Genomic DNA, 14,953 nt, shown 5'->3' on the forward strand with positions numbered 1-14,953 from the left:
ATGCCTACTACTGTAGTACAAGTTTATATGCCAACTAGCTCTGCAGATAATGATGATATTGATAAAATGTATGATGAGATAAAAGAAATTATTCAGGTAGTGAAGGGAGACGAAAATTTAATAGTCATGGGTGACTGGAATTCGACAGTAGGAAAAGGAAGAGAAGGAAACATAGTAGGTGAATATGGATTGGGGCTAAGAAATGAAAGAGGAATCCGCCTGGTAGAATTTTGCACAGAGCACAACTTAATCATAGCTAACACTTGGTTCAAGAATCATGAAAGAAGGTTGTATACATGGAAGAACCCCGGAGATACTAGAAGGTTTCAGATAGATTATATAATGGTAAGACAGAGATTTAGGAACCAGGTTTTAAATTGTAAGGCATTTCCAGGGGCAGATGTGGACTCTGACCACAATCTATTGGTTACGATCTGTAGATTAAAACTGGAGAAACTGCAAAAAGGTGGGAATTTAAGGAGATGGGATCTGGATAAACTGAAAGAACCAGAGGTTCTACAGTGTTTCAGGGAGGGCATAAGAGAACAATTGACAGGAATGGGTGAAAGAAATACAGTAGAAGAAGAATGGGTAGCTTTGAGGAATGAAATAGTGAAGGCAGCAGAGGATCAAGTAGGTAAAAAGACGAGGGCTAGTAGAAATCCTTGGGTAACAGAAGAGATTCTGAATTTAATTGATGAAAGGAGAAAATACAAAAATGCAGCAAATGAAGCAGGCAAAAAGGAATACAAAAGTGTCAAAAATGAGAGCGACAGGAAGTGCAAAATGGCTAAGCAGGGATGGCTAGAGAACAAATGTAAGGATGTGGAGGCTTATCTCACTAGGGGTGAAATAGATACTGCCTACAGGAAAATTAGAGAGACCTATGGAGAGAAGAGAACCAATTGCATGGAAATCAAGAGCTCAGAAGGAAACCCAGTTCTAATCAAAGAAGGGAAAGCAGAAAGGTGGAAGGAGTATATAGAGGGTCTATACAGTGGCTATGTTCTTGAGGACAATATTATGGAAATGGAAGAGGAGGTAGATGAAGATGAAATGGGAGATATGATACTGCGTGAAGAGCTTGAGAGAGCACTGAAAGACCTGAGTCGAAACAAGGCCCCAGGAGTAGACAACACTCCATTAGAACTACTGACAGCCTTGGGAGAGCCATTCCTGACAAAACTCTACCATCTGGTGAGCATGATGTATGAGACAGGCGATATTCCCTCAGACTTCAAGAAGAAAATAATTATTCCAATGCCAAAGAAAGCAGGTGTTGATAGATGTGAAAATTACCAAACTATCAGTTTAATAAGTCACAGATGCTAAATACTAATGTGAGTTCTTTACAGATGAATGGAAAAACTAGTAGAAGCTGACCTAGGGGAAGATCAGTTTGGATTCCGTAGAAATGTTGGAACATGTGAGGCAATACTGACCCTACGACTTATCTTATAAGAAAGATTAAGGAAAGGCAAACCTACGTTTCTAGCATTTGTAGACTTAGAGAAAGCTTTTAACAATGTTGACTGGAATACTCTCTTTCAAATTCTGAAGGTGGCAGGGGTAAAATACAGGGAGCAAAAGGTTATTTACAATTTGTACAGAAACCAGATGGCAGTTATAAGAGTTGAAAGGCATGAAAGGGAAGCAGTGGTTGGGAAGGGAGTGAGACAGGGTTGTAGCCTCTCCCCGATGCTATTCAATCTGTATATTGAACAAGCAGGTATTAAAATCCATGGAGAAGAAATAAAAACTTTGATGTTCGCCGATGACATTGTAATTCTGTCAGAGACAGCAAAGGACTTGGAAGAGCAGTTGAACAGAATGGTCAGTGTCATGAAAGGAGGGTATAAGATAAACATCAACAAAAGCAAAACGAGGATAATGGAATGTAGTTGAATTAAGTCGGGTGATGCTGAGGGAATTAGATTAGGAAATGAGACACAAAGTAGTAAAGGAGTTTTGCTATTTGGGGAGCAAAATAACTGATGATGGTCGAATTAGAGAGGATATAAAATGGAGACTGGCAGTGGCAAGGAAAGCGTTTCTGAAGAAGAGAAATTTGTTAACATCGAGTATAGATTTAAGTGTCAGGAAGTCGTTTCTGAAAGTATTTGTATGGAGTGTAGCCATGTATGGAAGTGAAACATGGATGATAAATAGTTTAGACAAGAAGAGAATAGAAGCTTTCAAAATGCGGTGCTACAGAAGAATGCTGAAGATTAGATGGGTAGATCACATAACTAATGAGGAGGTATTGAATATAATTGGGGAGAAGAGGAGTTTGTGGCACAACTTGAGCAAAAGAAGGGATCGGTTGATAGGACATGTTCTGAGGCATCAAGGGATCATCAATTTAGTACTGGAGGGCAGTGTGGAGGGTAAAAATCATAGAGTGAGACCAAGAGATGAATACACTAAGCAGATTCAGAAGGTTGTAGGCTACAGTAGGTACTGGGAGATAAAGAAGCTTGCACAGGATAGAGTAGCCTGGAGAGCTGCATCAAACCAGTCTCAGGACTGAAGACCACAACAACAAAAACAAAAAATTTGGTAGAAAATAATAAATTTTGGGAGAAGAAAACATAGCAGAAGGGTGTGTGTGCCCAATTTCCTATAACTCAAGCCTTTAAGACACATATGCTATGTATGGTCCATACTATACTTCTATGTGTTCTACACATGAACATGTTATACTCTTTAATCAAGTCATTGGAATCTGCTAGATGCACTTAACACACGTGATATCTGTTTAATGCACACATTTTTCACTCATGAATTGAGACATTTTCCACAGTTTTTGCTTATCTTTTTGCCATTGCAGAGACTAGTTATGCCTTCTTTCTAGATGATTTTGATCTTGTATCCTCTTCTTTTGTTTGTTCTTCTTCCTCTTATTTCATTCTTTTGAGTACATTTGCTGCCTGAAATAAGAGCTCCTTCTTTTCCATTTTCTTGTTTGTTAGTATTTCGTAGATGACCAATGTATTTATTGCCACCACGTGCAAGATGTTGTAGAAGAAATTCATTGGCCATCTCCTGCATGCAACCTTTTTGGTATATTTATAGGTGATTTGATCAACTATGTCCACCCTCTACTTTGTTGCATTGAATAATGTGGTTTCATGTTTCTTCTGTTTTCTGTGCTTATTGCTACTTCAGTATGCAATATACTCATGAGAATGACATTTTGACTCTTCTTTTATTGGTATACAGTCATGGTGTAATTTGTGTTGTCAGTTTGCACATGATGGTGGTGGACTGTATTTCATCATTTGGCTTGTTTGCCTCATGAGGAGTTTCATGACAGACGTTATTCATTATACCAAATAATGGAGTTTTCTTTCCCTTAAGCTTCTTAGCAAGTTGAAGAGACATAAAGAAGTTATCTGTCATCAAGTTTCTTCATTGATTTAGAAATGGCTCCATGAGACACAGAATGATGTACTCTCCAAGTAGTTGCTTGTCTCTACACATATCCTCTCTTTTGAAGAATCAGAAAGTATTACATATAATTTTTGTCACTACATTGGCAACAACCTAGAATTTTAGACCACATTTTTCGAGTCTTTTGTGAGTAAATTGAGTGGACCTGCATCTTGTTTTGCTTTGTACTAGTTGCTTTTCTATGGTTATGTTTTATACAGGGCAGTAATGACAAGTAATGTTTTCCATGAACTTTCACCAAATTTCAGATACAAGACCAAATTTGTTGGCTAACAAGCATTTAGCTCAAGTTGATTTTCAATTGAAATGGGGAAAACTGAGAAGCTCCTGAAATCTGTCCCTTGAAATAATATCCTTGATGAAAGTAGACCCCCAAGAAAGTGTCAATGATCATCTGCAGGTGCCCCAAACATAAGGGTATCAATTTTTCCAGTTCCTCAACTGACACTGTCTGATCATTGTTTTTTAAGCATTTCATTATGTGTATTTCTCTGGGAGACATAGCATTGCTTTGTGAAAAATAACATCCTTCCTCATTCACAATGTCTGCATCTTTGTCATTCTTGATAAAAAAAAACCTCATTTTCATCAGTGAAGTCAGTTTTGGATTCAATGTTAGAATTCTCTAAGAGACATAACATTTCTTCATCAGAATGTCTATTCTGACAAAACATGTTGAAAAACATCTTTCAGGAACAAAGAATATTACCTGAATGACATGATATACAGTATACTGTTATTTAATTGGAGAGGTAAAAAATCCACTCACAGTGGCAGCAGAACACACACTTAAAAGACTGTTGTGATTGGTAAACTTTCCTCTTTCGTGCAGAAGGATTGAAGGGGAAGGTAGAAGGGTGAAGGAAAAGGACTGGAGAGGTCTAGGAAAAGGGGAAGATTTTGGGAAAGTTACCCAGAACCGCATGTCAGCGGAGACTTACCATATAGGATGAGAAGGAATACTGTGGCAGACAGGAATGTGAATGTGCCAGGAAGCGACAATGAGCAGCATCAAGTCTGTATGATTGCTTATGATTGCTTTTTCATTGTTGGATTATTTACATATATTCAGAACAGAAATTTCAGTAATGTCAGACTGACCCCTTCTGTTGTTGTAGGCATACCAAAATAGATGGCCAAGAAAATATGAATGTTTTGTAAATCCTAAAACACCATCATAAAGAGGAGCAGAAATTATAAAAATGCATCTTGTTTTATGAATGAAGTAAAAAAATATTGATATGACATTGAAGAAAGAAGTATGACTCTTCCTGCCATTTTAGTCTTAAGGATTAGCAACTGCCTACAGTCTGTTTCCAAAATGAGTCTCCCATTCTATAGCAGTATTTATGCTTTTGTGAATTTCCAGCCTAATTAAACCTTTATGTGAATCAAGACTCAAACTAATGCCCTTGTCTTTTACTAGCAAATTTCTTACTGACAGAGCTAATCAGGCAAATCTCATATCCCATCTCCCATCACTGAATTCCAAATTCCTCATAGTCTCCCATTTTTAAACAAATCACAGACTGTAAATAAGTTATTCTCTGTAAATTTCTCTTTCCTAGGGGTGTTAATCCAGTGAGCTATCATGAAAGACCTCTGAAGTATTTGGAAGGATGTAATGTTATGTATAAGTCATGGAAAAGGTTGTGTATGATGCCTGTGTAGCACAGTTGATAGCAGAGCCCAAGGAAACCAGTGTCCCACTGTTACAAATATTTTACTCTATCAGAAGTTTCACAACAATATACATTCTATTGCATAGTGAAATACTCATTCTAGAAATAAACTGAAGGTTACAGCTGTCAGCATCTGTAATGTTCTTTGTTTCAAGAGTGCTTATCACGAAAAGTAGGCCTATACAGGAGGACTTCTGTGGAGTTAGGAAGATAGGGGCTTGGTGTTAACGGATGGAAGGTGTGAGGGAGTTCACAAGACTTTTTTGGGTATCTCATCATTTAAGAGAATTTCCTATGTAAATCGAGGGTCCCAATGAGGCACGTAAGAGTTAACCTGTCTAGTACATTCACAACAGTGTACTTCCCTACAGAGTGAAATATTTCTAAATGAATGAACACTCTTCCCAGGAATTGGGGTACTAACAATAAGTACATATTCATTTTCCTTATTCTTTTTTCAGGCTTGACAGTTTATGGTTAAAAACTGCATAAACATTTTCCATCAGAGGAAGAATGGGAAACAAATGGTTTTACTAACATGAACTATTTGTTCAGTGAAATTACTGCCAATTAAAGATATGATACTAACAACAGTGATTTTTTTTCAAATCTCTGTTATGATAGATATTGTGATAGTTAACAAAAATTGTGATTGCTGCTTTTGTTTGTACTGTTTTGTAATATCAAAAGCAAAATATGAAGAAAACTAAACAATCACTAAGCAAGATCAGATAATAATAAGCATAGCAGTTTAATTGTGTTCTGTAAATTCTAGAATGAAGCAATAATTATTTATGTAAGTGCAGAGATGCTGTCAGTCATTTTTAACCTACTACCATTGTAAATTTTATAAATGGAGGTGATTTGATGTCCATGTACATTTTTCTGTAGTACCATTGGAATATATTACCTTCCTTTCTGTTTCAGTTTAGATATGTATTTCTTAAATTACACTTATATAGAAGGTAAAGAGGTTGAAAAAAAATGGTAACACCATAAGAAATGCATACAAGAACTTGAACATAATACAGATGCTAGCCATTCTCAGTGCATATTACAACAATACATAAAATTTTGCTGCAGTTTCTCTAATAAGCCCATAATCTGTTGTATAATGGGACATACAACTAGTACTCTGCCAACAAGTAACTCTCTTCTTTTTACTGAGGCCCCTAATACAAGAAATTCATAGAACAACATAGAATTTAAACCATGGGAATGAGATCTGGGAGTCATGATGGCTTTGTCATAGGATATCCCTTCCTAGTCCACTTATGAGTATATTTCATAATCATGTGCTCACAGATATTCATATGAAAGTGGCATGGTAGAGCATCATACCAAAACTATGTCCACTTATAGACAACAAAATGTACAGTTTCCAACAAGTGTAGCAGCATATCTCAGTTGAACTCAGGTAGCATCACTGTTCAAATTGGGTGGAACCAAATACAGAATTGCTATGATTTACACGTGTTTGGATTTGCAACTGAGGTGTCATTTCATCTTTACATCTATTTTGACAACTTCCCTGGTTGACATTATTAAGTGTTGGACACAGATTTTGTTACTCATTGTATGGACTGTGTTCTAATCCTGACAGACAACTAGGGAAGTTATCAAGATACAATCGGAAGATAAAATGACAACTTGGGTGAAAATCCAAGAACTGAGAAATCCTCAAGAATCAAGGTCCTAATTGTTCTTCTTGTACAATTCTCCCCAAGCATCATTGCTTGATATCTGAGACTAACATTGCATATGAATTTTCATCACCACAAGCTTAGCTATTGTGTCAGTTGGTCCATCACAGATGATGGTGACCATCATGAATTTTCTGACGGTTTTGATATTGTGCACCATGAATTGCTCTCCTGTGCCAACCTCTACATCCCAGAGAAGCACTCAAGACATTTCTGTTATCTTGTCCCTTTTTCTTGTCACTGTTCTCCATGTGTTACATCCTTCACCAATTCCAGGGAAAACCACCACATTCCTTACTTTATAAGTCCATCCAATTTTCAACATTCTTCTATGGTACCACATCTCAAATGCTTTGATACTCTTCTCTTCCACACTTACCACAGTCCATAATTCATTACCATTCAATACTATACTCCAAATATACATTATCAGAAATTTCTTTTCTCAAATGAAGACCCATGTTTGATACTAGTAGTTTTCTTTTGGCTGGAAATGCTCTCTTTGCCTGTGCTAGTCTGCTTTTTATGTCCTCCTAGCCTTGTCTGTAATGGGTTATTTTGCTTTCAAGGCATCAGAATTCCTTAACTTCATGCACTTTGTGATCATCAGTTTTGATTAAGTTCCTCAGTATTCTCATTTCTGCTACTTCTCAGTACTTTTGTCTTTCTTTAGTTTATTCTCAGTTCATATTCTATACTCATCAGACTATTCATTCCATACAGCAGATTTTGAAATGCTACATCTTCACTGAAGATACTAATTTCATCAGCAAATTTTATCATTTATATCCTTTCATCCTGAATTTTAATATTTTTGTTTCCTCTTCATTCTTGTGCATAGTGTGTATTATTTGTCTTACAATATTGCTTACTCTTGTTTCCCTCAGAATTTCAAACATCTTGCACAATTTTAAGCTGTCAGACAGTTTTTCAGGTTGACAAATTCTATGATCTAGTCTTAATTTTTCTTCAGTCTTGCTTCTGTTATCAATTGCAATATGAGGGTTGTCATTCTGCTACATTTACCTTTAGTAAAGCCAAACTGACTGTCATTTAAAGTTCCTCAAATGTCATTTCAATTCTTCTGTATGTTATTCTTGCAAGCACCTTGAATGCATAAGCTGTTAAGCTGATAGTGTGATAGTTCTTGCACTTAACTACTCTTGCTATCTTTGGAGCTGAATAGGCCACATTTTTCCAAAAGTATGGTTGTACATAGATAGTCTCATAGATTCTACATACCAGCCTGAATCGTGATTTGGTTGCCACTTCCCTCAATGATTTTATAAATTTTGATTGAATGTTATGTATCATTTCTGCTTTATTTAGTCTCAAGTCTCCCTGAGCTCTTTTAAATTCTAAATTTAATACTTGATCCCCTATGTCTCCAGTTTATTCTCTATCACATCATCAGACAAATTCTTCCCCTCATAGAGACCTTCAGTGTGCCCTTTCCACCTATCTGCTCTCTTGTCTGCATTTAGCAGAGGAATTCCCACTGCACTTTTAATGTTGGCAATATTGCTTTTACTTTCACCAAGGCTTGTTTTTGAATTTATATATGCTGAATCAGTCCAACCAACAATCTTTCCTTTTTTTATTTCTTCATATTTTTCCTGCAGCAATCTCACCTTGTCTTCCCTGCTGTCCTATTTTTTTTTCATTCCTGAGTGATTTATATTGCTGTATTTGTCTTTTCTTTAACATTTTTGTGCTTCTTTCTATCATTGATCTACTGAAGGATATCATCTGTTACCCAAAAATTCTTCATGGTTAACTTGGTTGTACCAGTTTTTGTCCTTCCAACATCTATGATTGCTCTTTTTAAAGATATCCATGCTTCTTCAACTTAACTGTCTACTGTGGTACTCTTTGTCAAAGTATTCACATATGTAGTGAACTTCAAATGTGTCTCATCATTCCTCAGTACTCATGTATCCTGCTTCTTTCCATGCTGATTCTTCCATATCATTCTCTTAAACTTCACTCTAATCCTCACCATTACTAAATTGTATGTGATCTGAGTCTCTAACTGATCTTGGGTACATCTTACAATGCAGTATCTGATTTTGGAATCTCTGATGAACTGGTAACTTCATGTATCTCCAGGACTTGTTCAGTTATATCTCCTCCTCTTGTTGTTTCTGAACAGTGTTTTTGCAATTATTAACTGAAAGTTATTGCAGAACTCAATTAGTCTTTCTCCTTTCCCCTTTTTCATTATGAAGGCCATATTCTCCCTTAACTCTTTCTTCTCCTACACCTGCATAACGATCCCCCACATTTATTGGATTTCCCTTTCCCTCTACATATTGAACTACCTGTTCAGTATCTTCTTATATTTTCTCTATCTATTCATCTTCTGTTAGTGACATTGGCATGTATGCTTGAACTATTGTTGTCGGCATTGGTTTGCTGTCGAATCTTCTGGGAACAACCCTGAACCATTCACATTAACTCAGTGTCTATGCTATACTCTTATTCATATTGAATCCTACTTTTGTTATACCAGTTTAGGAATCTTTTGCCAATAGAGAGATCACCATAACACTTTCAATTACTGGTTGCTTGTCTGGTAGATACACTTTATATATCTATAATGTAATGGTTTACATTGCCTTCTGCATCCTCATGCTGGTCATTGCCAATTCTTCTGCCTTTTAGTGGCAGTTTTGCACCCAAAGGGCAAGGGGGTACCTTGAACTCAGCATGCTCCTGTGCCTCATTGGCGTGGCAGTTGGAAGAATGAGGCTGAATTCAAGTGCTGGAAGTTTCTGGGTGCCTTTGCTGATGATTTTTATTCAGTATTTTAGCTTGTGTAGATTCCAACCCAGGACCCATGTTGTTTTGATTACTAGTCAAAGGTGCTACCACTTGACCATGAACCTAGTACTGCAAACTGTAGAAAATTTGAAATGGTACTTAATAATCCATTGACAGAACTAAAATGTAAATGTTGTGTGGCTTGGGCCTCCCGTCCAGTAGACCGTTCACCGGGTGCAAGTCTTTCGATTTGATGCCACTTCGGCGACTTACGCGTCAATGGGTATGAAATGATGAAGATTAGGAGAACACAACACCCAGTCCCTGAGTGGAGAAAATCTCCAACCCAGCCGAGAATCGAACCCGGACCCTTAGGAATGACATTATCTCACGCAGACCACTCAGCTACTGGGGGCGGACATTGACAGAACTGAACTCTATGTACATAATGATTTGGACACATTGATTATAAATACTGATTATACTAAGCATACAATGGTTGTTCAGCCAGTACATGCTCCACTACATTCTTTGAACTGTGCACTACAAGGGAAAATTGATGTGTGCTTATTTGATCCAACAGCATTTCCTCAGTTTCTACTGTACATACAATTATTTTCCTAGAACCTTGTACAGTTCTGTGACTTTAACAGCCAAGTTTTTTGTCCATTTTATCCACAGTCATAAATTTCTTGTACTTAGTTTGTTGTGAAATTTATCTTTGTGGACTTGTTTGGATTTCCAGGTTCTGTACCTTTCTGCAGGTTACATTAAACACATATCCAAAAATTCCTCTAAAGATCATGATAATGGAAAGTTCTTGGTGCAATGTAACATACTGAAGGAGTAAAACTTAGAACTCATCAAACTGTTGAGATGCTGATTTGTCAGTGGCACATAAACAACACTGAGAATAATGGTACTTTTTGGATGGCTGTAGAATACACATAAATAAACTTACACCTGTATTTCTACATTGTCTTTGATGACTACACTATGAGCTCATTTTAGCCATAGGCAGGGGAAGTTGGATGAAATTCACAGTGATGCAGTGAACTGGATTGGAAGGGAGAGATAGGAGAGAGGACAAAGAAGACTGTGGAGGTGGGTGTGAAGCTGAATCTATCATGAATTGAGGCCAGGGAGATTATGAAGTGGATAGGTGCGTTGCAAGGACAGCTATCATCTATGTACTTCAGAGAATTTAGTGTTGTGGAAAAGAATCCAGAGGGCATGGTATGTGAAGTATCCATTGAAAAAGAGAATGTTTTGCTCAGCAGCACATACTGTCTCTGGATGGTTAACTCTACTCTTGGTGGCGGCCATACATATAACTGGTTTGTGGTCATGCTCATACACACTCTAAAACTAAAAAAATAAAAGAAGGAGGGAGAGAAAGAGAAAGAGAGAGAGATAGAGAGATAGATAGATAGATAGATAGATAGATAGATAGAGAGAGAGAGAGAGAGAGAGAGAGAGAAAGAGAGAGAGAGAGAGAGAGAGAGAGAGAGACAAAGAGAGAGATGCATCACGAAGGGATTATATCTGTGAGGGATGGATATCAGTAGATGTGATGTACATATACAGACAAACAAATGATTCCAATCTCAGAAAAAATGGATGATTTATTCAAGAGAATGAGCTTCACAAACTGAGCATGTCAATATCGCATTGCTTCATCTCTGGCTCTCATGCAAGCAGTTATTCGCCTTGGCATAGATTGATAAAGTTGTTGGATGTCCTCCTGAGGGATACTGTGCCAAATTCTGTCCAGCTGGCACATTATATCATGAAAATCCCAAGCTGGGTTGAGGGTCCTTCCCATAATGCTCTGAATGTTCTCAATTGGTGGAAGATGTGACGACCTTGCTGGCCAAGGTAGGGTTTGGCAAGTACAAAGACAAATAGAAGACATTATCTTGTTGAAATGTAAGCCCAGGATGGCTTGCCTTGAACAGCAAAAAAACAGGACATAGAATATCATCAAAATACCACTGTGCTGTATGGATGCCACAGATGACAACCAAATTGGTCCTGCCATGAAAGTAATGGCACCCCAGGCCATAATTTCCTGTTGTCAGACCTTATGGTGGGTGATATTCAGGTTATTATCCTAGTGAATTCTGGGGCACCTCTGGACATGTCTTCAGCTTGGAATATCATTGGCTGGAGTACAGTTGTCTTCAGTGATAGTTCTGCTTCAAACTGAGCCATGATGACCAGTGAATACATGTTTGGAGATGCCTGTAACTGTCTAAAGATACTCCAGACAGTGGATGGATACCAATCTGACTGTCACCTGCCATACTTTATGACAACCAGGAGTGATGATGTGGTTGTCATTTCTTTTCATAGCTGAAACCCTTTGGTTGTAACCCACAGCACCCTAGAGTACAATGGTATGTCAATGACATTCTATGACCCATTTTGTTGTCCTTCATGGCAATCCATCCTGTGCTTATATTTCAACAAGATAGTACCTGCCTGCATATGGTGAGAGTTTCTACTGCTTGACTTCATGCTTGCCAAACCCTAATTTGGCTCCTCAACTGAGACCATTTGAAGCAGTATGAGCAGGGCCCTCCAATCATTTTGTGATTTTGATGACCTAATGCTGCAGTTGGTCAGAATTTGGCATGATATCCTTCAGGAGGTCATCCAACAATTCTGTCACCAATGCCAAGCCAATTAAATGCTTGTGTAAGGGCCAGAGGTGAACCAAACACATTATTGGCTTTCTCAGTTTGTAAAGCTCATTCTCTTGAATAAGTCATCTGATTTTTCTGAAATTGTAATCATTTATTTTGCTGTACATTTATATAATGTACATCACATCTAATGATTTCCATCCAATTTGGATAATTCCTTCTTGGTGCATCTTATTTTTTTTATCTTAGAGTGTATAATGCTGTGCAGGAATTACAGCAGATCAGATACAGTATATGAGTGCTTTCACAGGTAATCCTGCCTCTAATATAATAGGACATGCCTGTGATTCGACTGGAGTAGTGTGGGTGTGGTGGAAAAGTCTTGCACCTGTGTCTTCATGGGATTATGATCCCTGTGGCAAGGATGTGTATCTTAGTCCATCCTTACACAACACTGATTCCCAATCCCTTATCACATGAGTCATAAACCAGTGGAAGACCCAGATTTGAGTTTAGTCTGTTACACCCATGCGGCACATCTCATTCTAGTCTCATGACAAGCTTATGCTATTATATCAAAGATGGGACCACCTGTGACAGCAGTCACATCATTTACCAGCTCTGTTGTTTCTGCACAGCATTTTACTCATAAGTGGACAATGCCACAAGTTAGTTCACTAGCATGAATGGCCACTGCCAAACTGTGGCAATGGGCAAATTTGACCACCCATTAGCAGAACATGTTTCAGTGCACAACATGCTCAGTTTCAATGGCTGTTTCACAACCCATGTCCCTTGGATCCATTTCTTCCAACACCAACTTCTCTGAATTACGTAGACTGCAATTATCCTCATGACATCTCCTTCAATCTTGTACCCATTTTGGCTTCAGCCTCTGCTAACTTCTGTTTCACGCCCTACAATAGTAGATTCTGTCAACCTGCATTCGCTTCCTCTCCTCCATTCTCCCTCTTCTTTTGTTTGTCTTCACCTTTCAAGCCGCTCCCCCATATCATGTACTGTGGCCACATTCCTATTTTACATACATGCTTCCTTCCAGTTCCATCTGTCAGCCATCCTTTACCAATCCTTCCTCACATTCCTTGGTCCATTTCTCCCCTTATTCACTCCGCCCAACACATCCCCTGCAACTGACTGAATTGCAGTTCAAGCACATTCTAGTCAGCTGCGACAATGTAGCCATACAAGTATCTGTGTTTGTGTACTCTGTAGCTCTGTTGGAGGATTTACTAACCATGTTCTCAGTTTTGTTTATGAGCCTATCAGTGACCCAGAACATCAGTGCATTGTTACCAGTACTCATTTACTCCTTACTTAAGGCTCTGTAGTGAGTGATACTCTAGCTTTGACAAAGACTCTTGGAATGTAAGCAGTGTTAAACTCCTCCTTAAATGTATCATAGATTATTGTGATCATTTATCAAGGTAGTTCCACCAACTACAATGTTCAAGGGAATTATTAGTTATCAAATATAAGCAATTTATAAACATGTGCCTCATATCCATTGCTCATTCAAGACCTTGTAATGAAATATCAGCTTCCAGCTAGTGGTTCTCTACATCAAAATACTTAGTTTAAGACCCTCTATCACCCATACATTTTGGCCTCTGTAAAGTTAATAGACCACCTATAAGTCTTATGAGTCTTTCTAAGAATTCTCTGGAAACATAATTTCTACTTTCTTGTCATTAGAGTCTGAGGTGATCTTGCCAATGTCAGTCCATTGAACCATGCTCAGAATTGCCCAGATGTCATGCAAGTACTAGTTTTAATAAAATTGAACCATTATGTTGATCCCCAGTCTCAGAAATGAATACTTGATGGCTACTGTCAGAATGTTTGGTACTAGCTTACAGTAATATTTTTAACATATATGCAGGAAACATAGACCCCCACAACACAAACTAGCAATTTTGGAAGGACTAATCTTCAGTGAAATCTGTTATTCTGGCGAATATGCAGGAAGCATAGACGCACATAATACACACTAGTATAATAAATAAAATAGAAAGAAACATTCCACATGGGAAAAATATATTAAACAAAGATTCCATGACTTACCAAACGGGAAAGCACCGGTAGATAGGCACAATAAAAAAACACACAAACACACAAACAAAATTTCGAGCTTTCGCAACCCACAGTTGCTTCGTCAGGAAAGAGGGAAGGAGAGGGAAAGATGAAAGGATAAAACCCACATCCTTTCATCTTTCCCTCTCCTTCCCTCTTTCCTGACGAAGCAACTGTGGGTTGCGAAAGCTCGAAATTTTGTGTGTGTGTTTGTTTGTTTTTTTATTGTGCCTATCTACCAGCGCTTTCCCGTTCAGTAAGTCATGGAATCTTTGTTTAATACACTAGTATAATATATTGAAAGGACTAATCTTCAGTGAAATCTATCATTCTGGTGATGTTATGTTTAATATTGTATATTCATGCACCTTACTTTGTATTAATGTTCGATATTCTTTTTCTAAAGCAAGCAATTGCAGAAAGTGCAAATTTGGCTCAGATGAAAGCTGGTGGCCCAAGGTTTGTGATTGGTTCTTCAGAAAATACTTTATGTAAGTATCGCACTCTTTTTACACCCTTATGTAACTAATAAAAATGGAATGGCTCATACTTTTGTATGAGTCACAATATTTGAAGAACAAAAATCTGTCACATTAAGCTTTTTAGTGTTACT

The 14,953-nt window shown here is 37.8% G+C and overlaps 1 protein-coding gene across 1 annotated transcript in view; it reads left to right on the forward strand.

Moving 5' to 3' along the window:
- Positions 1-14,953, forward strand: part of LOC126202932 (carboxypeptidase B-like) — a 278,801-nt gene that overhangs the window by 215,796 nt on the left and 48,052 nt on the right. The window contains exon 5 of the mRNA XM_049937068.1: positions 14,747-14,831. Within this exon, the coding sequence (XP_049793025.1) occupies positions 14,747-14,831 (85 nt within the window). The remainder of the gene's footprint in view (positions 1-14,746; positions 14,832-14,953) is intronic.

Source organism: Schistocerca nitens, chromosome 1 (genome assembly GCF_023898315.1).
Source record: "Schistocerca nitens isolate TAMUIC-IGC-003100 chromosome 1, iqSchNite1.1, whole genome shotgun sequence".
Taxonomy (NCBI): Eukaryota; Metazoa; Arthropoda; class Insecta; order Orthoptera; family Acrididae; genus Schistocerca; species Schistocerca nitens.